The sequence below is a fragment of the Bos javanicus genome, chromosome 19, assembly GCF_032452875.1.
Source record: "Bos javanicus breed banteng chromosome 19, ARS-OSU_banteng_1.0, whole genome shotgun sequence".
NCBI classification, from domain to species: domain Eukaryota; kingdom Metazoa; phylum Chordata; class Mammalia; order Artiodactyla; family Bovidae; genus Bos; species Bos javanicus.
Genome location: NC_083886.1, coordinates 51,397,718 through 51,425,654, shown reverse-complemented (window position 1 = coordinate 51,425,654; position 27,937 = coordinate 51,397,718). Strand labels below are relative to the sequence as shown.

The window sequence follows — 27,937 nt, the reverse complement described above, 5'->3', positions numbered from 1 at the left end:
GGACGGAGGAGTCTGGTGGGCTGCAGTCCATGGGGTCGAGAAGAGTCGGACACAACTGAGCGACTTCACTTTCACTTTTCACTTTCATGCACTGGAGAAGGAAATGGCAACCCACTCCAGTGTTCTTGCCTGGAGAATCCCAGGGATGGAGGAGCCTGGTGGGCTGCCGTCTCTGGGGTCTCACAGAGTCGGACACGACTGAAGCGACTCAGCAGCAGCAGCAGGAGATAAAAAGAACACCTTTCATGATGAGATGCGTTAATTGAGGATTCTTGCCTGTTGATGATTCTTCTTGTTGGGGTCTGTAATTGACAGTTTTTCCTGTTCTTGACCCTGAGTGGCCCCAAGGCAATGGCACTTGCTGACTCATCTTTACCTTCAGGCTGGGTCTGGGCGGACTGTGTGAGAGCTTTCCCTTGGCCTTCCCACTCCATTTTAAACAGGTTTCTCTTTTATTAACCCTCACAGCCATTCCTTAAAATAAACCTCTCTATATACACACACACACCCTGTTGATTCGATTTCTCTGGAGATTGCTGATTGACACATGGATCTGTAGACAAAGAATGCCACCTGCCATACCAGTAAGCAAAAGATGTTGAGGCCGTCAAGCCCTTAGCCACTAAAGCCACCCCACTCCCCACACCTGTGTACCTGAGCAGATTCAGGATGGAGAACATGGAATACTGGCCCTAGATAGTTAGGGTGTATGTATCAAAGGAATGGTTTCACTAAGCTCAGACTGTTGCATTTTCCTATATATAGAAAAGGACTTCCCTGATGGCTCAGCAGATCAAGAATCTGCCTGCAATGCACAGGTTCTATCCCTGGGTCAGAAAGATTCCCTGGAGAGGGGAATGGAAACCAACTCCAGTATTTCTTGCCTGAAAAATCCCATGGACAGAGGAGTCTGACAGGCTCCAGTCCAAAAGGTCGAAAAGAGTCAGACATGACTGAGCCACTAAGCACACACACAAACACAGAATAGCACCAGATTCATGGCGATGGCACCCCACTTCAGTACTCTTGCCTGGAAAATCCCATCGACAGAGGAGCCTGGTGGGCTGCAGTCCTTGGGGTCACTAGGAGTCGGATACGACTGAGCAACTTCACTTTCACTTTTCACTTTCATGCACTGGAGAAGGAAATAGCAACCCACTCCAGTGTTCTTGCCTGGAGAATCCCAGGGAGAGGGGAACCTGGTGGGCTGCCCTCTCTGGGGTCTCACAGAGTCGGACACGACTGAAGCGACTTAGCAGCAGCAGCAGCGGCATTTACTTGAGATGTCTGGTTTACTTTAATTAGCAGTAGTCTTTCCATGTTTGACTACTTCTTTTTTTTTGGTAGGGGTTGTTTGTTTTTTTGCAAAAACTTCTATACATCCTTGCCCTTTCCTTCCCTCTTCTGAATAATCCCTCATAACCACCTGAGAGGCTAGCTTCCCAGCTTAAGTCCTCAGTAATATCTCCAATAAAACATAATTCTCAACTTTTAGGCTGTGTTTGTTTGTTTGTTTGTTTCAGTCGACGGAATAAAGACTTAATTCAGCCCTCAAACCTCAAATCATTAAAAGCTAGTTGGGAGACTGAAGATAATTGGATGTGTGGGAGCTATGTCGCTTCAGTCACGTCCCACCCTTTGTGACCCCATGGACTGTAACCCGCTAGGCTCCTCTGTCCATGGGATTCTCCAGGCAAGAATACTGGAGTGGGTTGCTGTGCCCTTTTCCAAGGGATCTTCCAGACCCAGGGATCGAACTCCTGTCTCTTAGGTCTCCTGCATTGGCAGGGGGCGCGGGGTGGGGGTGGGGGTTCTTTACCCCTAGCGCCACCTGGGAAGCCCTGCAAACAAACAAACGACAGCATTCTGTAGGGTGTTACAGAAGCGTCCAGGTCGAGAAAGTCTCTGGGAGGGGTGATGCTCAGACCTGGAGCCGGTGAGGTGATGAGGGGCCGGAGCAGGACGCAGTGTCACGGGCAGGTCACAGGTCAGGTCAGGGGAAAGGTCTCGGCGAGGCCCCTGGCAGGGAGAGTCACCAGGGTCTCGGGGCTGCGGGAGCACGACACGGCCCCGCCCCGACCTCAGGTCGCCCCGCCCCTCCATCCCCGCGCGCTCCGGCCGGTCCCGCCCCTCAACCAATCCCCGCGCGCCGCCGTGGCGTCGCGGCGCCTGCGTGCGGCCTGAGGCGGGTCGGCGGCCCCGGCGCGGGGAACATGGAGGAGCTACTGAAGCGGGAGCTGGGTTGCGATTCCGTCAAGGCCACGGGTCACTCGGGTGGCGGATGCATTAGCCAGGGCCAGAGTTACGACACGGACAAGGGGCGAGTGTTTGTAAAAGTGAACTCCAAGCCGGAGGTCAGGGTCGCCGCGGCTGCGGGTTAGGGGGCGGGGCCGGGCCGAGGGTCCGTGTTCCTAGGCCCTCGTCCGGGCTCGCGGGTGGGGGCCGGTCTGGAGTTGGGGTCCGTGTCCGAGCCTGGGCCGTTGGCTGAGGAGGCGCTCGGTCACCCATGTCATCGTCGGGCCGGCTTGGACTTTTTGGGCCTCCGCGGCTCAGCTCTGCGGCCCCTCGAACCCTCGGGAGGTCGGTGCGTGTCCAGGCCGGTCCGGCGCGAGCCTCTGCCACTACGGGGACGCTGTGGATGGTTTTCCTGCGCGACCTAGGTGGCCGCTGCCTTGAAAGTCCATTGTTTGGCGAGTTTTGAATAAGGACAGGTAACAGAAACCCCTTGTCTTGGGGTTTATTTGAACTTGCAGAGATCAAAACCCTTTCTGAGTATTGGCAGTAATGAGGCTTTCGTCCTCAGGGCTAGTGTAACACTCCCGCACTCTGGGCCGCTTTAAACCCGAACATGTGCTTTTCGGGGTCTGGTCTTGGAGGCTGGACGTCCAAGAACGTGGTGAGGCCTCCTATCCTGGTGTGAAGGCCACTTCTCCCCGTGACCCCATGTGGCAGAGGGCCCAGGAGAGCTCTCTGGGATCTCTAACAGGGGCTCTAATCTTCCCATGAGGGCTCCACCCCTGTGGCCTGGTCACTTCCCAAGGCACCGCATCCTAACACCATTACATTGGGGGTTAGGTTTCAACCTGTGAATTTTCCGGGGCCACATTCAATCCCTAGGGCCACCCCTCCATTCTGTTTATATCCGAACGTTTTCTCAAGTGTTCGTGTATAAAATAGGTGAGCCTCCCTGCTGAAGTTTACTTATTCTGGGATGTCCCTTCTTTGCACACTTTGGGTGGGTCGTGCCTGTAATGTTAGCTGTGAGGTCCCGGATGGCTCTAGTAGGCAGGGAGCAGGACTGGCAATACCTTGTTTCAAACAGGGCTGAAGGCACTGACCCCAGTACCGGGACCTGTGTGTTGCACACCCTTAGCCCTTCAGAGAATCCCACCCTGCATAGTGTGGGATGATCTCTTTCTGGATAGATGCTGTTCTCTCAAGACCAGCTTTCAACTCTTTGTTCTACAGAGATCAGCTCCATATCATCCTGTACATCCCTTCTATAGGAATTTGGCAAATAACGGTCCTTGAAGTTGCTCTTTTCCATTGGTTTCCCCCTAGCAGTACTAATGTAGTGGAGGCGTCCTTCCTTCCTTTCTATCACAGGCCTTCTCAGAGTTCTTTTTCTATTATGTGGCTCCGTCCTTTTCATGTCTGTATTTTCACTGTCATTAGCATTTGTAATAATTCAAAACTTGGTATGGATTACAGGGAAGCAAATGGTTTCCAGCAATTAAAATGGAACCACTCAGCAGTGCTTTTTAAACGTTGTCTTTCTGCTACTATTTCTTCAAGTTGTTGTTTTTTATTTTTTCATCAGGGTCTATTTTATTTTTGCTAGTCTTCACGTAAGTTCTTTCTAATCCTTTGGTAGATAGTTTCAAACAGGTCTCTTTCTAGTTTGCTTGGATAGATACTTGTGTGAGTTATGCAGATGTACCGGCTATAGCAGAAACATTTGCTGATTGTGTGGAAAATAGGACTCTCTTTATGCTTTGTATTTTAGGAGGTGAAATGTCTTCTGGACTCTTCTAAGAGAAGACTACACAGCTGCTCTTCTGTTTTCCTTCTCACTCTCTGCTCGAATGACCTGGTCTAAGTTTTTCCTCCTCATTATGCTTATCTGTCCTTTGCATGCTTGTATATTTGGTTTTCTCTCATGTTCCTCTCCTAAGTCCTGGACCTTTTGTAACTCTGCACCCCAACTGATGCTTACTTTGCCCTGGTCCCACTCTGGAGGAGTGGTTTTAGGGTTAGACACTTAGGACTGTGTGGTAGTAGACACTTCTGTGAGGGAGCCTCGGCTCTAGCTGGGTTCACAGACCCTTCTTCACCTCTCCCTGCATTTTTTTTTTAAATAAAAATTTTTTAAAATTCGATTCCTTGCTTTATGCTGCACAGCAGTGCTTTAGTACAAAGTACATCCTGGGCCCAGGTGTGTTCCTTCATCTTCAGAGAATGCTATGAAAATTCTCCTTAAGACACAGTTCTTATCTTACTTCTCACCAACCTTAGCTCCCCAAGGTGGTGTACTAATAATTTGTAAAGTGTTTAGAATGGACTGTGTTAACTATTAGCTGCTAACTCAGTTAATTACAGCAGCAAACCTATGAAATTGGTACCGTTAATAACTCCATTTTACAGATGAGGAAACCAAGATCACAGAATTAGTAACTATGAGGGATAGAAGTAGAAGAATATCCTGGGTCACTGTTTGTAGTGAACCCAAACTGGAAGCCCAGCGTCCTTCATTGGATGAACACATTTTAGAACCTTTGCTCTACAGAACAAGGATAATAAACTCTCTTGATGCAACAGCATTACAAATGCAGTGTGAAATGAAGAGGCCTGACTGTCTGCCTCTGTGTAGATAACAAAACAGATGGACAGATGCACTGGTGGGGCGGCAGTGTCTGGGCGGAAAGGAGTGCCAGGCGGCTGTCATGTGGATGTCCTGATTTTGGGAGAATTAGAGTTGGATGCCTTTGAGTTTGCAGTTTTCTTCTTATATGTCTGTAGAAATTTTACTCTAAAAAAAAAAAAAATACTTTAAAGAGGGGGAATTACCTAACCTGGTAAGTTAGGGAAGATTTCTCTGAGAAATAAAAATTTTTATTAAGTTGAAATGTGAAGCATGACAAGGAGGGGGCTGACTTAGCAAAAAGAATGGGGAGGGGTGTTCCACGCAGAGGTGACATGGCATCTGGAGGTCTACAGGCTGGAGGCGGCTGGGGATCTCTGAGGAACTGAGGCTATAATCCAGGAGCAAAATGTGTGTGCCGGCCTAGAAGTGTGGGGGTGGAGCCTGGGTAGGGGCTCAGATGAGGGTGCAGGGGAGTGGGCAGAGCCAGACCCTGTGGGGCTGTCACTCAGGAAGTGGGGTGACAGCTTGGAGTGTGTTCCAGGGTGAGATTTGCCTTCCAAAAGCAGGAGCAAGGACTTTTGAACTAGAAATGGGAAAGGCGATGGTGATGAAGTAGTGTCCGGTGCTAGGAGATGCCATAGGATTTGATGGTCCATTCAGGTGAGAAGTGTCCCCAGCTTGGTGGCACCTACAGTTGAGGGCCACCTGTGCCTGAGGGCCGAGTGGGACAGGATTATGGTTGAGGTCCTGTGCGAGGAGGACCCATGCACAGTCCAGTTGCGCACCAGGCGTAGGTTCCTCCCTCTGGAGAGACGGGGATCAGTGATGGCATACGTGCTCAGTCGTGTCCAACCCTTTTGCAACCATAGCCCGGTAGGCTCCTCTGTCCATGGGATTCTCCAGGCAAGAGTGCTAGAATGGGTTGCCACACCCTTCTCCCGGAGGTCTTCATGACCCAGGAATCAAATCTGTCTCCTGCGTTGGCAGATGCGTTCTTTACTACTGTGCCACCTGGGAAGCCCAACGACAACATAAACATACACAAAACTGGCAAGCACAATCCCTTTAATTCCTACGCAGCTTCAGAAGGTATAATCTGCTGTACTGAAAGGCGAAAAAGCTGTCCTTTCTGTTGAGTCTGCAGAGAGCCTTGGTTGTGGTGCTGGAGAAAACATGTCCACACAGAACCTTGCTCTCCCTCCTCCTCCCCTCCCTTGTTATTTCTCTGGCAGGCCAGAAGGATGTTTGAAGGCGAGGTGGCAAGTTTAACTGCCATCCTAAGGACAGGCACAGTGAAGGTGCCCAAACCCATCAAGGTCCTTGACGCCCCAGGAGGTGGCAGCATGCTGGTGATGGAGCATTTGGACATGCGGCATCTGAGCAGGTGCGTCCTGGCAGCTTCATCCCTGGGTGGCTTTGTCCTTCCTCTGAGTGGGAAGCTTGCAGTTGGGGCTACAGTTCTGCAGGATGTGATAGAAGAAACCCGTGACCCCCACACATCCCTGGGTCCTGCAGAATGAGCATCATGTACTGTGAGGGCCAAAGGCAAACAGGAGAGGAATCCTGTGCTGAGATGCTGACAGAGGACTGATGAGATCCTTTTTTGAGGATGCTCCTGTGAGGTCCTCTGTTCCCCCTTGCTTCACCAGAAGAGACTCTCTTCTCACTGCCTCACCTGCTTCATGTCGCTTGAGATCTTTCAGTTAGAGGTGGGTCCCCATTTGTGCCACATGTTTAGTGCCTGCCTTTTGGTTTCACAGTCATGCTGCAAAGCTTGGCACCCAGCTGGCAGATCTACACCTAGACAACAAGAGGCTTGGAGAGACTCTCCAGAAGGAGGCTGGCATAGTAGGTACGGCTGTGGGCCCGAGGGGACAGCCCCCCACCAGACAGAGGAAGACATCTGGCCAGTATGGGTGTGTGGGCAGAGTTGTGCTGCTGCTGTGTGTGGGCAGACCTGTGTTGCTGCCACAGGAAAGGAGTGTAAACCCAAGGCTGCATATTTGGTGTGCAGTAAACAGTGAATACAACTAGTGTGTTGTTTCAAAAATGCATTTGAAAGACAGGAAATATCTCTGGAACTCGAAACTCCATCATATTATAGTTCCTTTGATCTCTCACTCTCCAGAAGAAAGCCTATCCAAGTTTCTCTGGCTTACCATACCATGCCTTTTCTTCTAGGAACAGTCACACATGAGGCTCAGAATGAGAGCCCTCACGACTGACCTTTTTAGAGAGCCTAGTGTGGTGGTGGCACTGAGGGTGTCTTCCAGGATTTTCATTCTTTGACATTGGATAATTCATGTGTAGCCCAGATGGTTTCTCCGCCAGGCAAAGTAGCAGACACAGCAGGAACAGATGACCAAGAATGTACTGTCCTAGGGGAATTCCCTGAAGATCCAGCGGTTAAGACTCTCCCACTACAAGGGGCACAGATTCGATCCCTGAATGGAACTAAGATCCCTCATGGCATGTGGCCAAAAAATAAATTAGAAAAGACAGCCTCGTCACCTCTACCCACATGTAGTTCAGGCCTTCAGGATTTGCTTTGAGTTTGGGAAGCTGCAGAGGATGACCTTTTACAAGCACAGCGGCTTATCTCCCATAAGTGACAGATGCTAAAGTGGCCACTGGAAGCCATTCTTTGCTGTTGGGTCATGGGGTGGATTCCCTCCTTGTTGGGACACAGGGTTGTTGTCGCTCCTCTGATGCCTCTCCTGGGAAGCAGTGGATGTCCTGGATCGTTGACTCTGATGGGGCAAGCTCTGTTCTGGGCCCTGATAGTGCATGGAGGCCAGGACCCTTGTCTGTCTCTGGAAGAGGACCCGGAGTGGAGAAGGGCACGCTGAGGTCAGGCCTCAGAGCTTCTCTGGACTTCCAGAGCAGGCCCCAGGGGAGCAGGGGGATTGTCATCTCTCTGGTTTCCTTTTGCTCGCAAGGAAGAAGAGATGAGCTGGTGGCACGGCCCTTTGTAGCCCAGTTCGGGTTTGACGTGGTGACGTGCTGCGGGTACCTCCCCCAGGTGAGTGACACCAGCGCTTTGCCCGTATTTCCTAGTTGCGTCAACCATTTAGAAACAACCTCATTTTTGGTGAAATTTGGTGAACGGTCTTTGCTCCTTTTTTTTTTCTTTGCTAATGAAAGAGGTCGACATGGAGAGTGTCCACCTCACATGTTGCTGCTGCTGCTGCTGCTGCTGCTGCTAAGTCGCTTCAGTCATGTCTGACTCTGTGCGACCCCATAGACAGCAGCCCACCAGGCTCCCCTGTCCCTGGGATTCTCCAGGCAAGAGTACTGGAGTGGGTTGCCATTTCCTTCTTCAATGCATAAAAGTGAAAAGTGAAAGTGAAGTCGCTCAGTCGTGTCCGACTCTTAGCGACCCCATGGACTGCAGCCCATCAGGCCCCTCCGTCCATGGGATTTGCCAGGCAAGAGTACTGGAGTGGGGTGCCATTGCCTTCTCCACCTCACATGCTAGGTCAGCTCAAAGGAGCCAGGAAGGACTAACAGGATGCTGGATACCAAGGGGGCTGAAAATAGAAAGTTAAACAGTGTTTGATTTTAAATTGGAGACTCCTAAAGGTAGTGCAATGGAAAGGAACTATAAGTTTGCGTTTTATGATTTTGAGGTTGGCTGCCCTGGGGGTTTCAGCCCAGGGAGCCACACTTGGGGCAAGTGGGTAGGATGGTGGCCATGCCCCCCGAGGAGAAGCAAGCAGCTCCCTGGGAGGGCCGCACTGAGTAACCTACAGGGCACTGTCCACTTGGTTCAGATCTTGAGGTGTTGTGGGAGGTTGTCCAGGTGCCTGCTGTCCCTGCATGTCCTCCAGACCCCAGGCTGCCGGGTCAGCTCCCCTGCTTCACAGCTGTCCCTGTAGTGGCGCCTCTGGGGGTCAGCCCTCCCAACCCTGGCTCTGGCACCTTCCCCTGAGCTCTGCTGTCACCCACACAGGTGAACGACTGGCAGCAGGACTGGGTCACTTTCTATGCCCGGCAGCGCATTCAGCCCCAGATGGACCTGGTAGAGCAGAGGTCTGGTGACAGGGAGGCCCGTGAGCTCTGGGCTGCTCTGCAGGTGAGTGTCCCATCTACCCGCGCCCTCCCCCCCGACCCCAACCTGTGCCCATCATGTCCTGCAGGTGCTGTGGCCAACGCAGCCACCTTGGTGTGGGTCAGGACAGGAGGTGGGTGTGTCTGTGTACCAACCAGGCACCGGGAGCCACACTCAAAAAAGCCCATGTGTCCCTCCCACACGCATCGATCACTTTGCTAAGGCTGCATTTACCCTGGCAGTTAAAGATCCCCGACCTGTTCCATGATCTGGACATCATCCCAGCCCTGCTCCACGGAGACCTCTGGGGAGGAAACGTAGCGGAGGATTCCTCTGGGCCCATCATCTTTGACCCTGCTTCCTTCTATGGCCACTCGGAGTATGAGCTGGCAATAGCTGGCATGTTTGGGGGCTTCAGTAGTGCTTTCTACTCCGCCTACCACAGCAAAATCCCCAAGGCTCCAGGCTTTGAGAAGCGCCTGAAGCTGTATCAGCTCTTCCACTACTTAAACCACTGGAATCACTTTGGATCCGGGTACAGGGGGTCCTCCCTCAGCATCATGAGGAATCTCGTCACCTGAGCTCGGGAGGGAGGCCGGAGTCCTGGTCCCTAGATCCTAACCGGACCCCTGTGGCCAGGCTCTCCTACCCTGGAATAGCTTCAGACCAATTTTCCCAGCCTCGTATATAAAGTATGTGATGTCTCAGGAGAAAGCTTTTCTCACCCTAAAGTTAGACTTCATAGCTGGATGCAGCTGCACTAGAAATTGGTGTGAACCAAGGGACCAGTGGAGGGTGGGCTGCATTTAACCTGCAGCTGCCCCAAAGGTAGAGAAGGGAGGTGGCCAGAGTGCCAGGCGCTGCCACCAAGGGCATCTTCCCTCCAGCTCCCCATCTCTGCAGGAGTGACTGGTATCCAGGGTAATGCTTCTTGGTGGGTCAGACTTGATTGTGGACATGAAGGCATTGTCCTGGGAGCACCTCCTGATGACCAGTTCCAAACCAAATACACCCCCTTTCCTCTGTGCCGCCGCTGGACTGCTCATTTCTACAGCTTGTGAGCTGTCGTTCATCGGCACTGTAGAAACCGGTACTACAGCGGTGGTTTCCCTCCTTCAGTCTTGAAGTGGTGAGAAATGTTCACGAATGCCACTGATGCTAACAAATCCTTTTGCGTAAAAACTTGAATAAACTTCAAATGGCTTCAGTGATGTGTGAGACTGTATTTTCCTCATTTACGTTCTCTTCTGTGTATTGGTGCTGTTTGCCAGGAAACTCTCGTAATGTGACAATAAGTACAACTGTTGTTTCTTAAAAAAACACTTTTTTTTCTTGGCTTTGCTCAGTAAGAGAATAGCTCAGAGCTTCCAGATAAGGGCAGGTGTAGCCTGAGGACTTGCTGCTACCAGTTTAACTGCTGTTGTTGTCACCTTATGAGATTTGCTCAATGGTAAAGGGAGGTTGCGGAGAAGGCGATGGCACCCCACTCCAGTACTCTTGCCTGGCAAATCCCATTGACGGAGGAGCCTGGTGGGCTGCAGTCCATGGGGCCGCTAAGAGTCGGACACGACTGAGCGACTTCACTTTCACTTTTCACTTTCCTGCATTGGAGAAGGAAATGGCAACCCACTCCAATGTTCTTGCCTGGAGAATCCCAGGGACGGCGGAGCCTGGTGGGCTGCTGTCTCTGTGGTCGCACAGAGTCAGACACGACTGAAGCGACTTAGCAGCAGCAAAGGGAGGTTGAAAGTAACTCTCAAATTTCATTTCAAGGAAGAAGCCGATGGGTGGCCCCTACTAGTTCTGGCTTGGGCCTTGGAGGACACTGGTGTTAGAGGGGACAGTTTCTCATGACGAAGGTCCAAGGGGATACATCCATGTTTGCCCCTCGTCTGTTTTTTGTTTCTGGGTCAGGGCTCCTCAGTGGAATTCAGAAGTGGAACTAATGGCTTCAGAGTTTGGTTTTTGGGAGAGGATTGTGACTTCTTTTTTTTGGCTGCGTTGAGTCTCAGCTGCAGCACTCGGGATCTTTTCATTGTGTGTGCTGGCTCAGTGGCTCCTTGGCAAGTGGGGTCTTGGTTCCCCAACCAGGGGTCGAACCTGCCTCCCCTGCATTGGAAGGAGGATTCTTAACCACTGGACCACCAGGGAAGTCCCAGTTACCTCTTTTAAAAAATCATTTTAATTGTTACTCTTTTTAAAATTAGTGTCATTTATTGATGTTTCTTCACTGTATTGGCGCAGTGGCATGAGAAAATACATAAATAAAATTTCTCCATGCACAAAGGGTGTCTGATTGACCGAAGATGACACGGGAAGAATGTGTTTTGGTCGGAGGACATTCCTCACTGTGCTCGGGGGCTGAGGTTGGCCCAGTAGGGCACCTGCAGTGAAACTTCCAAGCAAGATCGGGTGCCCCAGATCAGGCCCAGCCTGGGCCAGGAGGCATGTTGGGGAGAAACCTGTCCCCTCCCACCCCTCAGCAGGCATCCCTGGCTCCTTTTCTCCTCCTGGGGCCCCGGCCCTGAGCTGAGAAATCCCACCAGGTGGATGGGGGGGTGGGGCTGTGCCTGGGGGTCCATCAGTGAGTTCCTACCACCCTGCAGTCCCCATGTGTCCCTCTCACTTGAGTGCTAGTTGTCCAGACTGTGACTTCTAAGAGCTTGTAGTTGTCAAAAGTTCAAACGTAGTAATTCCTAGACTATTGTTTGCCAGAATTTTAGCACCTTTACTATGACCTTGATGTGGCTTCCCTGGTGGCTCAGATGGTATAGGATCTGCTTGCATTGCAGGAGACCCAGGTTCAATCCCTAGGTTGGGAAGATCCCTGGAGAAGGGAGTGGCTACCAGTATTCTTATTCTTGGCCTGGAGAATTCCATGGACAGAGAAGCCTGGTGGGCTACAGACCATGAAGTTGCAAAGGGTTGGACACAATTGAGTGACTTTCACTCTGACCTTGAGGAACCTGATGACTGTCTCCGTGGGAGGTTTACCCCCCCACCACCAGGTTTATCGTGATGGCATGTGTGCTGCTGTGTTCACACCTGTCATTACACAGACGTCGTTTCCCAGATGGTTTTGGTTCTGGCAGTAGCCAGACTTGAGTCTTCCTCAGAGAGAACATTCTGTGATGGAGACCTTTTGGGAGCTGCAACCCAGTGCTCCTCCTTCTCTGTGGTCTACTGGGGAGAAGCAGAAGGGTTAGCAGGCAGACACTGGTGGATGTGTGTTTGTTTAGTTAGAGGATCTTAAAGGAAGGGGCTCCATTTCATGTCCCTTGTTTCACACAAACCATCCAGTGGGTGGAAGCCCCAACTGGCATTGTGGGAGTCACTAGTGACAGGGAGGCATTCCTTCTGCTCCAGTGGACTTTCCTGCAGGCCACACTCCACCCTCCAGGTTCTAAGATGGGGAGGCAGCCTGGGGAAGGGACAGGACATGGGCCCCCTGACAAGGAGGATGGTGGACCCCTTCCAGGAGAGTCATCTTGGGGCTGTGCCGCAGGGAGCAGGTGCTTCTGCCCCACAGTGGCTCCCCCGCCATGTCAGCCCAATATGACCAGGGATGAGAGCCAAGGCCAGAGCTTTGCTGGGGCACCGCATCTTAGAGGGGCAGCCAGTCAGCGTGGTCAAGACAGGATGTTGGGGCATATCCCAGAGCTGTGGCAGGCACTCAGGTGACAATACTGTGGTGTTTCCCAGCTTTTGTGATGGTGCCAGTATCTGTCAGCGGTTTTTTTTGCTGTGCAGCATGCAGGATCTTGGTTCTCTCACCAGGGATCAGACCTGTGCCCCCGTGCAGTGCAAGCGTAGAGTGTTAACCACAGGATCACCAGGGAAATCCCTTCTGTCAGCTTTTTAGACTGCACTTTGCTGTGGTAGTTTATTCTAAAATAACTATTTTGGCATCTCATTTTGTATTCATAAGTATGTAAATATTCCTATATAAAGGGTTGCCAAAATTGTATAGACCTCAGGCCAAAGGCCACTGGCCTCTCCAGAGTTACTGTTTGTGGAGTGTTCTGTTCCTTGAAGGCTCCTCTGTGCGTCTGAGGAGAGGATGGCTCAAATGGATTGGGGTGGGGGAGGTTTTGAGAGGCGCGAGGGAGGTTTTGAGAGGCGCGAGTTCAAGGGGCAGGTGTGTGGCTGGCGTCCCTGCAGGGCGGCCTGCTGACCCCTTAAGGAAGGGGGAAATATGACTAGACCCTCAGGGGCTAGCTCTGGAGCTCCTGGATTCCTTCGTCACTGAGACAAGAGGAGAGGCCTGTGCCCTTTGGGGTGGTCGAGCACCTCAGGAGGCCAAGGGAGGTAGGAGCTGCCCCAGGTGCCCATGCAGGAGCTGGCTCTGGGACAGTGGCACTTATTTCTTACTGAAATAGGAATATTACATCAAAACATCTGGTTATCTGCTGCTATCAGGGCATCAGCTTTCCAGAAGGAAGTCTTCAGATAACAGAAGTTTAGCTTTCTACCCAAAGTTACTTACTTTGTATCCTTTTGATGAAAGTGGACCTGAAATATGGGCTTTTCTACCTTAAACAGAGGAGGCCAGTGACCTTTACCGCCTTCATGATCAGTCTTCATTGTCCATACCATCCCCCTGTGTGCCTAAAAATGTTTCAGGTCATTTGTTTATGTTAAGGGGCCTTAGCTAGCTGTGTGCCCAGTTTATGCCCTTGACAGCATCTTGGGTGTGGGGTGCTGAGAGACCCCCTCCCCAGTTTATGGCATGTCATCACCATCATTAAGGTTTCACCTACAACTTTTCCCTTTGTCTCATTTACCACTTCCCTTTGTCCCCATATCCTCTCACCTTCCCCTCCTTCAGTTCTAACTTTCTGCTTCTGAAACATCATAAAATCATATAACTGGTGGCTTCCAGAACAGACTCGAGGCAAAGGCTGGAAGTCTCTTGGGAGTGAAGTGTGTGTCTTCAGGGCTTGGGTTTTGAGATCATTCCTGGGCTCATTCTCAGTTATTGCTCAGAGTATGAGCTGAGACAACAGAGAGAGAATGTTTGTAGAAGAGAGTCTGACCTGGGTGGGTATCCCTACTGTAAAAAGCTGGGATTCTGACAGGTCCTGTCTTGCTGTGCAAAGCCCCAGCTCAGATAAGTTGGTGGCCATGGAGGGCCCTGTCTACTGCTGTCCTGAGCCTCACGTCTTCAGGGTGTCAGAAAGACACTTGTAAATAATTGGGATTCTGTTATAGGATGATGTTATGGGATGTATTGGGCTTTCCTTGTGGCTCAACTGGTAAAGAATGAGCCTGCAATGTAGGAGACCTGGGTTCGATCCCTGGGTTGGGAAAATCCCCTGGAGAAGGGAAAGGCTACCCACCCCAGTATTCTGGCCTGGAGAATTTCATGGACTGTATAGTCCATGCGGTTGCAAAGAGTCAGACATGACTGAGTGACTTTCACTTTCACATGGGATGTATTCTGTCTGGGATTCAGAGGGAATCTGGGATATTACAGCCAAAATCAGGGAGGAAAATGCTCATTTAGAAAGAAGTTCAGTTTGTTCCAGAGAACAGTGCACCCAACTGCCAGAAGAAAGTGCCACTTTGCTCCAAACAGACGTGAATCTAGCAAACACTTAACCTGCATCACACAGGACTATATGTCTATGACGTCCTATTGGAGGAGTTAGGAACCGTCCTGGTGGACAGTCTTAGAAGCCTGGAGACCCTCCACTTCTGGTGTAATGGAAACCAAGCTGCGCTGGGGGCCAGGAGACCAGTGTAAGAGGGGACTCTTAAGTTTTACCTGAACTTTGACTCCTTCATTTCTAAAATGGGTTCAGCAGAAGACCCAAGTAGACATATCTCCAAAGAAGACATACAGATGGCCAACAGGCACATGAAAAGATGCTCGCTATTGGCTAATTGTTAGAGAAATGCAAATCAAAACAACAGTGAGGTACCTTCTCACACCAGACAGAATGGCCATCATTAAGTCTACAAATAACAAATGCTAAAGAGAATGTGGAGAAAAAGGAACCCTCCTACACTGTGGGTAGGAATGTAAATTGGTGCAGTCGCTGTGGAGACCTGTATGGAGGTTTCTTAAAAAACTAAAAATAGAATTACCATGTGATCTAGCAGTCCCATGCCTGGGCAAAAACCTGGAAAAGGTGAAAACTAATTTGAAAAGATACATGTACCCCAATATTTGTAGTAGCACTCTTTACAATAGCCAAGACCTGGAAGCAATCTAAATGTCAATCAACAGATGAATGAATAAAGATGTGGTACCTGTATACAATGGAGTACTACTCAGCCATGAAAAAGAATGAACTAACGACCTTGCAACAGGATGGATGGACCTAGAGATTATCATACTTAAGTAAATCAGACAAAGACAAAATACTGTGTGATATCACTTACATGTGAAATTGAAAATAGGACAAATTAACTTACTTGTGAAACAGACATAAACAAATTTATGGTTACCAAAGAGGAAAAAGGATAGGAGGAGATAAATTAAGAGTTTGGAATTAGCAGATTCAAGCAACTATCTGTAAAGTAAGTAAACAACAAGGTCCTATTGTATAGCACAGGAAACTATCTTAATATCCCATAATAAACCATGATGGAAAAGAATATGAAACAAATATATAAATGTATAACTGAATCACTTTGCTGTACAGCAGAAATTAACATCTATTAACTATATTTCAGTAGAATATAAAAATAATATAAAAAAATTAAAAAGTAAAGGGACTTCCTTGGTGATCCAGTGGCAAAGATTCTGTGTTCCCAAAGCAGGGGACCTGGGTTGAATCGCTGGCCAGGGAACTAGATCCCAAATACTGCAGTGAAGATCAAAGGTACCCCCATGCTGCAACTAAGACCTGGTACAGTCAAATTAAATATATAAATATTAAAAAAAAAATACAGTGGGCCCAGGTAGCAATACCCAAGGGGTTATTGGAGATTAACTCCTTGGTGGGTACCTTGCCTGTAAGCACTGCTCAGCCTGTCTAGAGCCTGTCTCCCAGGGTGGGGTGAGTGGGCAATTTGCTCTGTCCTCCTCCTCATGGTCTCCTAGTAAACATTTTTTTTAAGCCACGCCATGCTCTTTGTGGTATTTTAGTTCCCTGAACAGGGATCGAAGCTGCCCCCGTCAGGGGAAGCACAGAGTCCTAACCACTGGGCTGCCAGGGAATTCCTGGTCTTCCAGGGAAATTGCTTCCAAAAGTCCCTTTTGTGAGAACTAGTCTCCTGGCTGGGGTTTCCTCTTAGGCAGAAGTATGTGGATATACTGAGAGTTGTTCAGACACAGTGATCAGGGATCAGAGTGGTAGGGAACTGTGGAGGGCATGGAACAGCCGCCTCATCACAGCCATCTCTGAATTCTGAAGCGACATCAGAATTCCCCTCCCTTTCCCAGAGTCTGGGTGAGGGGCATGAACCCAGAACACTTCATTGGAGGCCAGGATAGTGGTCTAGCCTCGATACCTGGACAGTGTCCACCGGCCCTGCTGGCAGCCAGGCCTCAGGACCCCAACCCCTGTCCCAGCTGCCTGATTTCAGAATGGACTGTTCAGAATGACAGCACCCAAGGGCCAGTGCTGTCAGCTGACTCCTTGGTGCTGCTTTTCTAAATAGCATTACATCCCCCCGCCCCGAGCCTTCCCCCACGTGGAGTGGCAGGACACATTTGGTTGTGGGCTCCGTTCTCCTCAGTGCCGTTGGACTTGGTATTCATGGTAAGGGTCTGGATGAGCAGGACAGTCGCTCCTCTGCCTAGGGACCCCAGTATCTTGGCCCGGCCCACCACCATGATCCACACCCCAGACACCTTTCCTGAGGACTCTTGCAGCAGCTTCTTAAGTTTGGGCTACACCTGGGGCTGAGAGGTGCCTTCTGCACCTTTGCAGCCATCATTCTGGTTTTCGGGGAACCAGTAGCACAAGGAGACTGGCTGAAGTGAGTCAGGGGCTGCTTGGATGTGCCTGAGTCACATCTCCCATTTGAGTTTCTGACCATAAACCAAAGGTGTGGAAGGAGGGTGGGCTGGTTTGCAGTGTCAGAGTGGTCTCCTAAACACCTGTCTTTGTGCTGAGGGGTCTGCTTTCAGACCCGGGCTGCTCAGATGGGAGCTGGGAGGCCTGGGGGGTAGCCCCAGTGCCTGGGTTGGGGGCCAGTAAGATGGTTTGCCCCTGCCTGGCTGCTACCTGGCATGTTCAGACCCTGCTTGGGCAAACTGTGGCCACGGCCCAGAATGGGGCTCAGTCAAGTCCAGCGTCTCCCCCAAAAGGGGGCAAGAGGGTGTTGGAGGGCAGAGCTCACAGGCACTTGACCCCAGCAACCTTGGGACTGGGTTTAGACCAAAGATTTGGAATTCCAAAAGAACAGAGAAAACAATGGAAATCATAAAGAGAACAGAAGAAGCTGAAGGCAACCTCATAGGGGTGTAGGACCTAAGTTTCCATCCTGAAAGGGCTCACCTGCCCTGCCCAGAGGAGACTCAACCTGGCCACCTCCCTGAGGAATTGTCAGGTACTGGTGATAGAGGACGGAAGGACCTCCAGAGAGACAGAACAATGTCCACACAGAGAATAAGAATCAAAATGACTTCCAGCTTCTCAATGGCATAAGAGCTGGAAAGTGAGGTTGCAGAGCCATCTCAGTGATGCAAGAACAGCCCGGAGTTCCTTACCCAGCAGGACTGCTCATCAAGAATAAAGACATCTGCAGAAGTGCCAGAGCTCAGCTCTGCTGTCAGATTCCTTCTCAAGATGCGATAGGAGATTGGACTTAACCAGGATGAGAGGAAGAGCTGGGAGGAAGGGGACTGTCAAGGGGGAAGTCAGGCCCTTCCTGCAGATGCCACACAATCTCCTGCCCACCTGCTCTTGGGCCTGTGTGTGCAAGGGCATGTGTATGCGTTTATGCATGCCTGTGTGCAAAGACATGTGCATAGGGCGCATGTGTGTTTTGAAGCTCCCTTCCCAGGGCAGCTGGCTTCTGTAATCAGGAGTCCCACTCAGGGTGGGGTCAGTTGCCCGTGGTTCTGGTGGGGTATCAGAACCACAAGGGCACACTCTATCTCTGATGGGCACCAGGTGCCCTAATGAGAAAGCCCAGTGCCAGCAACTGGTGTCACCAGGCATGCCTGGGGCCTGGCATGACATGGTGGAGACCCCCAGCCTTCTACAGAGCCTGTGAGACCGAGCTAGGCCTGGGACCTGCATCCCAGGGACCGCAATCTCCCCTGGACTGTCCTGGGTATGGCTGGGTGGGAGGAGCCTGGGCCAAGGCCCCGGCAGGGTTCAGGGAACCTCAGTGCGGGGAGGTCAGGCCCTACAGAGCCCTGGGCAAATCCCCAGCAGGTCCAGGCTCAAGAACTGTGGACACACGGGAGGGCACCGCCCCCAAGTCTGTCCCCCATCAGAGAACCCCGCCCTTCTACCCCAGGGCTAGGACCACCGCGCTTGGCCCTCCGGTGCGAGACAAGGAACGCTTGCCCGGCCTGACAGCACCCCGCCCTCACACCCCACCCCTCCCCGCCGGAGGCGGACCCGGAGGCAGGACATCGGGGCGCTGGGAGCCGCTGGGAGCCGGTAGGCCGCGCAGAGCGTGAGCCTCCCCCGCGGCGGACAGCTGCCTCGGCAGCGTCAGCGGTGAGCTTGAGCTCGGGCCCGCTTTCTGCGCGGTCCCCGGCCCCATTCTGCCCCCCGCCTCTATGGAGCAGCTGCTGCGCGCCGAGCTGCGCACCGCGACCCTGCGCGCCTTTGGGAGCCCCGGGGTCGGCGGCATCAGCGAGGGGCGCGCCTACGACACAGATGCCGGCCCCGTGTTTGTCAAGATTAACCACAGGACTCTGGTGCGTGCCCCTCACCCATCCCATCCCACCCCACTCCTCCCTCACGGCCTGAGTCCGCCTCCGGAGCTGGAAGCAGAAGGGGCTGCGGGGAGGGGAGGGCTGGGGGAAGTGGGAGAGGGGAGGAGTGGGGCGAGGGGGCCCGGGGCGCAGGGGTAGGGGGCCCTGTGGTCTGGTTCTGGGCCAACCCTGGCGTCATAGCCGCGGGGTCAGCTTGCGGACTTGCAGGGCTAGCACCAGCTGCGGGAGGAGGGCTCAAGCGTTTTCTGCAGGATTCCACGGTTCTCTCTGCTGCGGGGTTAATTTACTCCCTTTTGCCTGGATGCACAGGCGTTTTCGGTGTCTGTTTTAATTTCCCTACCCATCAAACATGGAGGTGAGGCTTGGGGTCCTGAGCTGCTTCTGCCTCTCCCCTGGGACCCAGCGCTAGTCTGCATTCCCCTTAGCGGCTGGGTCCTCCTGGGCAGATGGAAAGAGGCAGGAGGGACCCTTGCCCGACCTTAAGGGCCAGGTCCCTGCTCTTCTACTCACAGGCCTTGCTTGTGTTCGGACCTGATTTCCATCGCCAGCCTGAAATATTGCTGTTACATATACTTTCCATGTATATTTCCATAGATGTATTCACAGGTGGAGAAAGTCAGTATGGCTGACTTTCTGTGTGTGCACCCACAGAAAGTGCCGAGGATGCCAAGGATGGCGTCCCCTTGATTCTGGTGGGGGACTCCAGGGAGGCCCAAGGGCCAAGCCCCTTTGAGATGCAGCAGTGGGTGGAGGGGCGGGCTGTGGAGGGGAGGAAATCCCAGGCTGATGCCTCTAGTCTCCCTGCAGCACGGTCCAGGATGGCCAGTGGGTTGGTGTTGTCTGTTCCCTGCTCCATTGGCGCTGGTTTCAGAACCCAAATAACTCAGTGCCACCTACTGGGAAGTGTTATTGGGTTCCAGGTTCACACTGGCCCTAGAACCTTCACAGCTGGCTCCTGAAAGCTCTTCCAGACTGGGATACCACTATTCACCCTTGAAAGCTTCGGTGCTGGCACACAGTAGGTGCTCAGTCAATACATGAGAACAGGGGACAGGTGAAGCCCTTAGCATGTAGGCAAGCTGAAGCCCAGGTGTTTGCTGCCCCTCTATGTTTAGGAGCTCACCCTGGAGCATGACTAAGGGTCGCTGGACACCCCACTCCATGATTCTAGGTGCAGGTTGGCAGTTAGGACGTCTTGCAGGTTCTCCCCTCAGGTACTTGAATTAAAAGATGGAATTCTTTTCTTATGTGGACATAGATGTTTTGGACTTGTTCCTAAGGGTTAATTCTATAGCCAGAGATAGTCACAAATCATATTATAACAAACACATTTCAAACCCACGAGTACTGTACCTGAAGTGAGAGTTCACGTAATTTAAAATTGGGATATTTGTGCAAAATGTTTTAGAAGTAGGAAGACCCCTGGGTCCCGGTAGAGGCTGTTCTGCTTCCCTGGGGCATGACTGTCTTCTTCCTGGCTGGGGTGGATGGCTCCTTCCAAGCCCCCAGGCCCTGCCGGTTGCTTGCCCCTGGAGACTGGCCCTGGACCCAAGTCTAGGCCCAGCTGACCCCCCCAGCCCCTGGCTTCCCGTGCCCCAAGTGTGTGCCCTAGTCACATTCCCATGCTGCCCCCTGCTGCCCCTCATTTACTGTAAGTGCCCCAGATATTGTGGGGGCAGGTAACCTGGAAGGGGACCCAGGCCCTACCCTGGATCCTCCACTAACCTGCACTCCAAGTTGCCCACCAGTACCCCATGGCACCCTGTGGCACCCCAGCACCCCCATGGTCTACCACGACACTCCATGGCCTCCCAGCACCTCACAGTATTCCCATGATATTCCCAGTACCCCAGCAGGCCCCACGGTATCTCCATGGTGCTCCCAGCACCCCCAGCACCCCGCCCCCCTACCATGGCCTGTGCTTCCTCACCTCTCAGGGCAGGCGCTTGCTGCAGACATCAGCATCCTGTCCACCCCAAGCTCCCTGTGCAACCTCGTCTTTGTAGCTCCTTTCTATCCGAAGGGGGCCACCTGCATCCCGCTCTCTGCGGGGCTGATGCCTTGCTCTCCAGTCAGTTTTCGTCATCCGGAGGTCCTGGGCACTTGTGATTCCTGGCTTCAGCCGGGCTGCAGAGCCACTGTTGGCTTCGGAGCTCACAGCCATGTTCTGGACGCAGGCCCGGCAGATGTTTGAGGGGGAGATGGCGAGCCTGGAGGCTCTTCGGAGCACTGGCCTGGTGCGGGTGCCTCGGCCCATCAAGGTGATTGACCTGCCTGGAGGTGGGGCTGCCTTTGTGATGGAGCATCTGAAGATGAGGGGCCTGAGGAGGTGAGAGAGAGAGAGTGTGCGTGTGTGTAGTGTGTGTGTGCGTATTTGAGAGAGAGACAGAGGGAGGGGACAGAGGGACAGAGAGAGGGAGACAGGAGAGGCGGAGGGAACAGCCTCTTGCTGAGCTGCCCACATCACTCAGTGCAGGAGCAGAGGCAGGGCTGAGAGCCACACCTGCCTCCCTGATGGAGACAGGAGCTCTTGCTTTTCACGCAGGGCCAGTCTGAGGCCAGTTTGGCTTCACAAAGCTGCACCAAATAAGCACGTTGAACCATCTGTTACTCTGTGTTTAGTGAACACCAGTGCCTGTTCAGTATGGGCAGTGAGGTCTGATCTAGTAATTATCTGAAATCTAATTATTAAAGTTATGCCATGCTAAGTCGCTTCAGTCATGTCTGACTCTGTGCTACCCTATGGACTATATAGCCTGCCAAGCTCCTCTGTCCATGGGATTCTCCAGGCAAGAATACTGGAGTGGGTTGCCATGCCCTCCTCCAGGGGATCTTCCCCACCCAGGGATGGAACCTGAGTCTCTTAATGTCTCCTGCACTGGCAGGCGGGTTCTTTACCACTAGCGCCACCTGGGGAGCTCCAAAGTTATGTATGTTTATTGTTTAGAAAATGGTGGAAGAGGCAAACTCGTGAAAAGAAGACTAAAGGCACATGACATCCCAGCGGCAGGGAGCAGTCACAGCTATGATGTGTGACTGTTGTTTTCTTTTTTGTGATTTACATTTGTTTTTACAAAAATTGGAGCTTTTTTTTTTCTTAACTTTTTTAGTATTTGATCCTTAATTCCTGGTATTCCCTTCTTGGGTGATTTTACACTATTTTGATGTTTTGGAGAAGATCATTGCCTGCTGCAGTTCATTTTTCACTTTTTAAAGAACAGAGAGTTGTTTTTAAGGTATTTAAAACATTTCTCAAAAGGGAACATGTTCCCTGGTTGTTGTTTCTTATTTCAGTTGGCTACATTTTCTTCTATCCTCAGTCAGGCATCAAAACTTGGAGACCAGATGGCAGATTTGCACCTTTACAACCAGAAGCTCGGGGAGAAGCTGAGGGAGGAGGAGAACAGAGTGGGTATGTTCAGAATGCTGTTGTGAACCCTTGACCTGGGTATGTCTACCCTGGGTAGGTGCTTGGGGGGACATTTTAGTAATGGGTTGGGTTTCATGCCACCTGCTCAGACTGCAGAGTGAAAAATGAGATTGTTAAAAAAGAGTTTTGATGATAAGTTAGTAGAGTTGGCTCATGACTCCTTTATACGCAGTCCTGTTGTCCAATGTGCTAGAGACAGGCATGTTCTGGCTGGTCTTGTGTGGACCAATTGCTACCACGTCATCCCATGGTGACCTTGGACACCATGGGTCACCATGGGCCACACACTTGGGTGACCATGGTATCATATCCCTGGAAACTGGGCAGGCTTGGGTTCCAAGGGGGGATTGTTGTGGGGCTCAGGGATCTGGGATGATGTGGCAGGCTGTGTGCCCCCACGATGTTCTTGGAGTACATCCTCAGCCACCCATATCCTAGCAGTGTGGTCCTGATGCTTGGCTGAGGTCTGACATTAAGAGAAAGATGAGCAGCTCTTTCTGTTAACAGGCCAGAGGGCTGAGGGTGCCGGGCCCCGGTATGTGGCCAAGTTCGGCTTCCACACAGTGACGTGCTGCGGCTTCATCCCGCAGGTGAGTGCCTGGCAAGGGCGTGCCTGCTTAGCTCCTGGCGCTCCAGTGCTGCTCATTCCACCCCTTGTGTATAACAGAGTTCCAGTCCCCTGGGCACCAGGAAGTCTGACTACCTGATTCCTGAAAGCAGTGTGTGAGCTGGAAGAGTTGATGTTGAGGTTCACTGCGCTGAGCTCAGAGGAGGCAAGGAGCTGTGGGGCAGGTGGAAGAGCATTCCAAGTAGGGGAAACAGCAGGTGCAAAGGCCATGTCACAGGAGGGCATGTGGTAAGAACAGTGTAAACAGAGGGCTGTTCTCCCAGGCAGAGTCACTAGGAGCAAAATCCTTATGAAGCTGGAGGCAGATTTTGGGGTCTGAGTCAAGGGCCAGCCCTCAGATCTGGGGTACCTAGAACTGTACCCCATGGTTTACCAGGATTACTAAGACCCTATGAATCTCTGCTGAGGCCAGCTCCCCTGGGGGTTACATGGAGCTAGTGACCAGCACAATAGTGGTTCCAGGCCAGTGTGTCCAAATGTGGCTTGTTGTCTTGCTTCAGATGTCGAGTTTAAGAATGCAAGTCTACAAAGGCTCGGTTGACCTCATACATTGATTTTTCAAGAACTGAGGAATGAACTTGTACATAGAACCCCAATGTGTGAAGCTGGTGAGGATGGAGCTGGCCTGTTAGGGACACAGGCAGCCACTGAGCACCCCCATTGGAGTCTAGGATCAATGAACCAACTTGGTGTAGCTTTAGCCTGGCTAGGAAGGGGTGGGAGACCTGGGAGGACCCCTGGTCCACCTCCTTGTGCTGTGACAAGATGGTACAGAACATGGCGTCCAATGGACACAGCCTGGATGGTCCAGCCTGAAGTTTCAGGAAGCTTCCTGCTCCTTGGGACAACCGAGTGGGCCCTAAGGGGCTTCAGCCATCGATGGGGCAACCCTGAATGATGGTACCCTGAGCTGAGCCCCCTTGGGACCACTGGCTTGGTCAGAGTACTGACACGGTTTGTTTGCTGCCATGTCCAACTCAGCTCCCTAGTTTCCATAGCAACCTCAGGAGGCAGGTTTTCACTGACTCATTTTATAGATGGGGAAAACGATGTGTGCAGAGAAGCCAGGCGGGGTCTAGTTGTGCAGCTGGTAAGCAGAGGGGCCCGAGTGTGGCCCTGTCTGACTTCAGAGCACAGACCCTGACCACCACACATGCTGGTCCTCTGTCCAGGTGAAGCCTGGGTCCTCCCACCAGCCATGAACCCAGGTAGCCCTGCCTTTGGTAGCTCAGGGGAAGTTCATGTCTTTCTGTGGGTGAGGGGATCATGGCCCCTCTTTCTAGGTGGAGGGCTAGCCATGCCGGTCTCCAGCTCCAAACACAGTCTGTGTCTTTTATGACCTGGTCATCTAGGAGGAAGACCAAGGCTGGGACACCATGGGCCTAGGCAGGAGATGGGGCAGGAGGGCATGCCATCCCATATGCCTTAGGCCATTTGGGGAGGGGAACTCCCGTTTTCTCTTGAGGTACACCTAGCACCAAGGGGATGAACCCAGGGGTTCAGCAACCACAGCCCTCAGCACAGGATGCTGACCGGGGGTGCATGTTGTCTGGAAAGTTCTTCCCTTAAGGAATTTCATTAAGTAACCCTTTGTATAAAATAAGCTTTGCATCTTAAAAAAAACCCGACTCTATTAAGGTATATAGTTGACATAAAATAAACTGCGCTTATTTAAAGTGTACAGATTGGTAAGTTTTGACACGTGTACACACCTGTGAACCACTAACCACAGTCAGGTCAGTGTGTCAAAAAGTTCACCCCAAAAGTGTCCTCCTGCCCTTTTGTAATGTCTTCCTCCTGCCCTTCCCTGCCCCGGCAGCCACCGATCTGTTTTCTGTCACCATAGACGGGTTTGCATTTTGCATAATTTAATGTAAATGAAATCATATGGTGTGTGCTCCTTTTCGTCTGGCTTCTTTTACTCAGCAGTCATTTCAGTATTCATCCATGTTGTTACACATGTCAAAAATCCATTCCTTGTACAATAAACTACAGTCTGTTTATCCGTTCACTGGTTGATGGATATCTGAGTTGTTTCCAAGTTTTGCTTTTACAAATAAAGCTGCTATGCACTTTTTGCTTCCATTTATTTTGGGTTAATACCTAGGAGCCAATGACTAGGTCATATGTAGGTTCATATTTTGCTTTTTAAAAACATTTATCTCTTATTTTGAGCTGTGCTGGGTCTTCATTGCTGTAGGCGCTACTCTAGTTGCAGTGTGCTGGCCCACGGGCTTAGTTGTTCTGCAGCATGTGGGATCTTCCTGGATCAGGGATCAAACCCACGTCTCCTGCACTGGCCGGCGGATTTATTTTTTAACCACTGAGCCACCAGAGAAGCCCGATATTTAACTTTTTAAGAAACTGTCGAAATATATTCCAAAGTGGTTATATCATTTTGCATTCGCACCACTAGTGTAGAAAGTTCCAGGCCCTCTGCACCCTCACACAGTTGGTATTTTCCTTTTTCTATAATTGTAGCCATCCTAGTGAATGTGAAGTGCTATCTCAGTGAAGTTCTATTTTCTCTAATGACTAAGGATGTGGAGCATCTATTCAGGTGCTGATTTGCTATATATTAGGGACATAAATATTTAGGCTTATTATATCTTCCTCATTAGTTGACTCTCTTTCCATTGTGAAATGACTTTATAGTCGGTGTCTTTGCTCTGAAATCTACTTTGATATTAATATAGCCACTCCAGCTTTCTTTTAGCACAATTTATCTTTTCTATCCTTTTAACCTGTTTCCGTTTTTATGTATAAAGTGTGTATCTTATTCACAGCTTATAATTGGGTCTTGCTTTATTTTTTCAACCTGTTGATCTGTCATCTAACTGGGGTCTACAGACCATTCATGTTTAACGTACTTATTGATATGGTTGAGTTTGGATCTGTCGTCTTGTCATTCTTTTTTTTTCAATTTGTCTTATCTGTTCTTTGTTCCCCCTTTACTCTTTATGCTCTTCTGAATTAACTAAGTATTTTTTAATGCTTTCACCTTGGCTCCCTTGTTGGCCAATGATAACATGTGTTGTGCTCTTTTAGCATTTGCTCTAGGGTTTAGGCCGTTTCCGCGCATAACTCTGTCCTATGACCACCAGCTGCAGCACCAGCCCCTCCCTTTCCCTTGTCACTCAGGTGAACGAGTGGCAGGATGACTGGCCAACCTTCTTCACCCGGCACCGGCTCCAAGCACAGCTGGACCTCATTGAGAAGGATTATGCTGACCGAGAGGCACGGGAACTCTGGTCACAGCTACAGGTGGGCACAGCAATTATCCTCTGGGAGAAGGGCTGTCCTCTTACGAGCCTTACCAACACATTTGTGTGGCCCCTCTGCTAGAACAGAGCCAGAGAGGGGACCACTGAGCCTGGAGCAGGGCTGGGCAAATCATGGACACATAAGTGTCCTGACTATTGGTTCGATGGGGAAACTGAGAAGGGGGTGGCCCCTGAGAGCACCTCTCACTTCCTGGGTCATCAGATATTAACCTCAAACTTTGCTCGCATGAAATGTAGGTGTTTGACTTGTGATTGGTGGCATTTACTGCTACTTTCTTGCCCACTCTTATGCTGTTCTTTCCACCAAGGCACAAATGACTTACCTTTTAGAGCAGGTGTGAACAGCAGGTGCCCGAGTGACTGGCTTCAAAACAGAACTCTCAAGATGTTAAAAACAGAACTCGAAAATCAGTCCCTCATGAGCACGCATAAAAGAAATTTTATTGAACTCCTTACTGAAATAATCAGGCTACAAAAGAGGTACAGATATATATGTGCTATGAAATAAAAGAATAGCAGAGAAAGTTTGCTAAGTTACATACAAAAAACTTCACTCAGATTCATATTCTACACAACGGTAAAACTATAACCTCCGAGGTTCTCTACTGTATGACAATCACTAATGTTGTAGAGCTTTTAGACCTAAATTAGCAGTAAATACCAAGACAAAATTACATTCCCCTGGAGTCAGAGGATATTTATCTGTGGGCTTAGTAGGCAGTGGTAGTTGGACCCTGAGTAAACACAAGGTCCTCTTTACCTTATTTCCAAGTATTGGATGAGGAGACGGTGGCTCCCAGGCCTGTGATAACTCTATGTACCATAATTATTTTCTTAGGTGAAGATTCCGGATTTGTTTTGTGGCCTGGAGATTGTCCCTGCCCTTCTTCACGGGGATCTATGGTCGGGAAATGTGGCAGAGGATGACAGCGGGCCCATTATTTATGACCCAGCCTCCTTCTACGGCCATTCTGAGTTTGAACTGGCGATTGCCTTGATGTTCGGGGGGTTTCCCAGGCCCTTCTTCACTGCCTACCACCAGAAGGTCCCCAAGGCTCCAGGATTCGACAGGCGGCTGCTGCTCTATCAGCTTTTTAACTACCTGAATCACTGGAACCACTTCGGTAGGCAGTACAGGAGCCCATCCCTGGGCACCATGAGGAAGCTTCTCAAATAGCAGCCCGCCTGTGTCCCCTGCCCAGCTGCTTGCCAAGGGACCAGGGCAGCCGCACCAAGGCAGTTTCAGGAACAAATAAAGCCCGTGGGGGTGTCAGGGATGGAACTGTGTGTGTCTTAGTTTCACCTGCGTCTCTGTCCTCCACGCAGCTGGGTTAGTTTACTGGGGGCCCAGACCACCCGCAAGTTCTCTGCCAGGCTCATCACCTAGTCCAATCTAGGGGGAACATGGAGTTTGGAAACTTTCATGACAATTGTACAGAAATTCACACAGATCTGGGGTTTGGTTAGGCAGAAGTTGGTGTCACAGTCCCCGCCGTGGACTCAGGGCTCCTGTTTCTGGCTTAGGTAGAATTGGGGACTATGAAATGGGCCCAACTCTTGAGCAGTGGCTCTGGGGCTGTGTTCAAGTCCACCCTTACTGAGGTGGGCGGGTGGGAGAAAGCCCCCTTACCCCTCAAGTACTGGAGCCACTGCCCCTCTCCCGTGCTCCATTTTGCAGTTGGTAGTTTTGCTCGACAAGAGGGGGGGCGGGCGGGAGTCTTGGGTGGCGGGTGTGCCCTGGTAGGTGTACGGGGTGTCCAGGGTGAGCGGGGTGTCACCGTGGAGGGGCGGGGCTGCCGGGCCCCGCGGCCACCCAAGTGTGGGTCTCTG

General features: G+C 51.2%; 2 protein-coding genes across 5 annotated transcripts; both read left to right on the top strand.

Annotated features, from left to right (window-relative positions):
• Positions 1–2,151: 2,151 nt before the first annotated feature.
• Positions 2,152–10,122, top strand: FN3KRP (fructosamine 3 kinase related protein). Of its 4 annotated transcripts, none has more exons than XM_061392437.1 (6): positions 2,152–2,354; positions 6,097–6,248; positions 6,625–6,716; positions 7,804–7,886; positions 8,817–8,939; positions 9,803–10,122. In XM_061392437.1, the coding sequence occupies exons 1-6, from the start codon at positions 2,214–2,216 to the stop codon at positions 9,974–9,976; spliced, it is 765 nt and encodes a 254-aa protein (XP_061248421.1). In that variant the 5' UTR covers positions 2,152–2,213; the 3' UTR covers positions 9,977–10,122. The 4 variants fall into 4 exon arrangements, with proteins under 4 accessions (XP_061248421.1, XP_061248418.1, XP_061248420.1 ...); XM_061392434.1 differs by having other exon boundaries at positions 2,154–2,354; positions 9,158–10,122; XM_061392436.1 differs by having other exon boundaries at positions 2,266–2,354; positions 6,102–6,248; positions 9,158–10,122.
• An 8,112-nt stretch (positions 10,123–18,234) lies between these two features.
• Positions 18,235–27,389, top strand: FN3K (fructosamine 3 kinase). Its single transcript, XM_061392438.1, has 6 exons — positions 18,235–18,747; positions 20,943–21,094; positions 22,086–22,177; positions 22,703–22,785; positions 25,965–26,087; positions 26,946–27,389. The coding sequence occupies exons 1-6, from the start codon at positions 18,607–18,609 to the stop codon at positions 27,282–27,284; spliced, it is 930 nt and encodes a 309-aa protein (XP_061248422.1). The 5' UTR covers positions 18,235–18,606; the 3' UTR covers positions 27,285–27,389.
• The last annotated feature ends 548 nt before the right edge of the window (positions 27,390–27,937 follow it).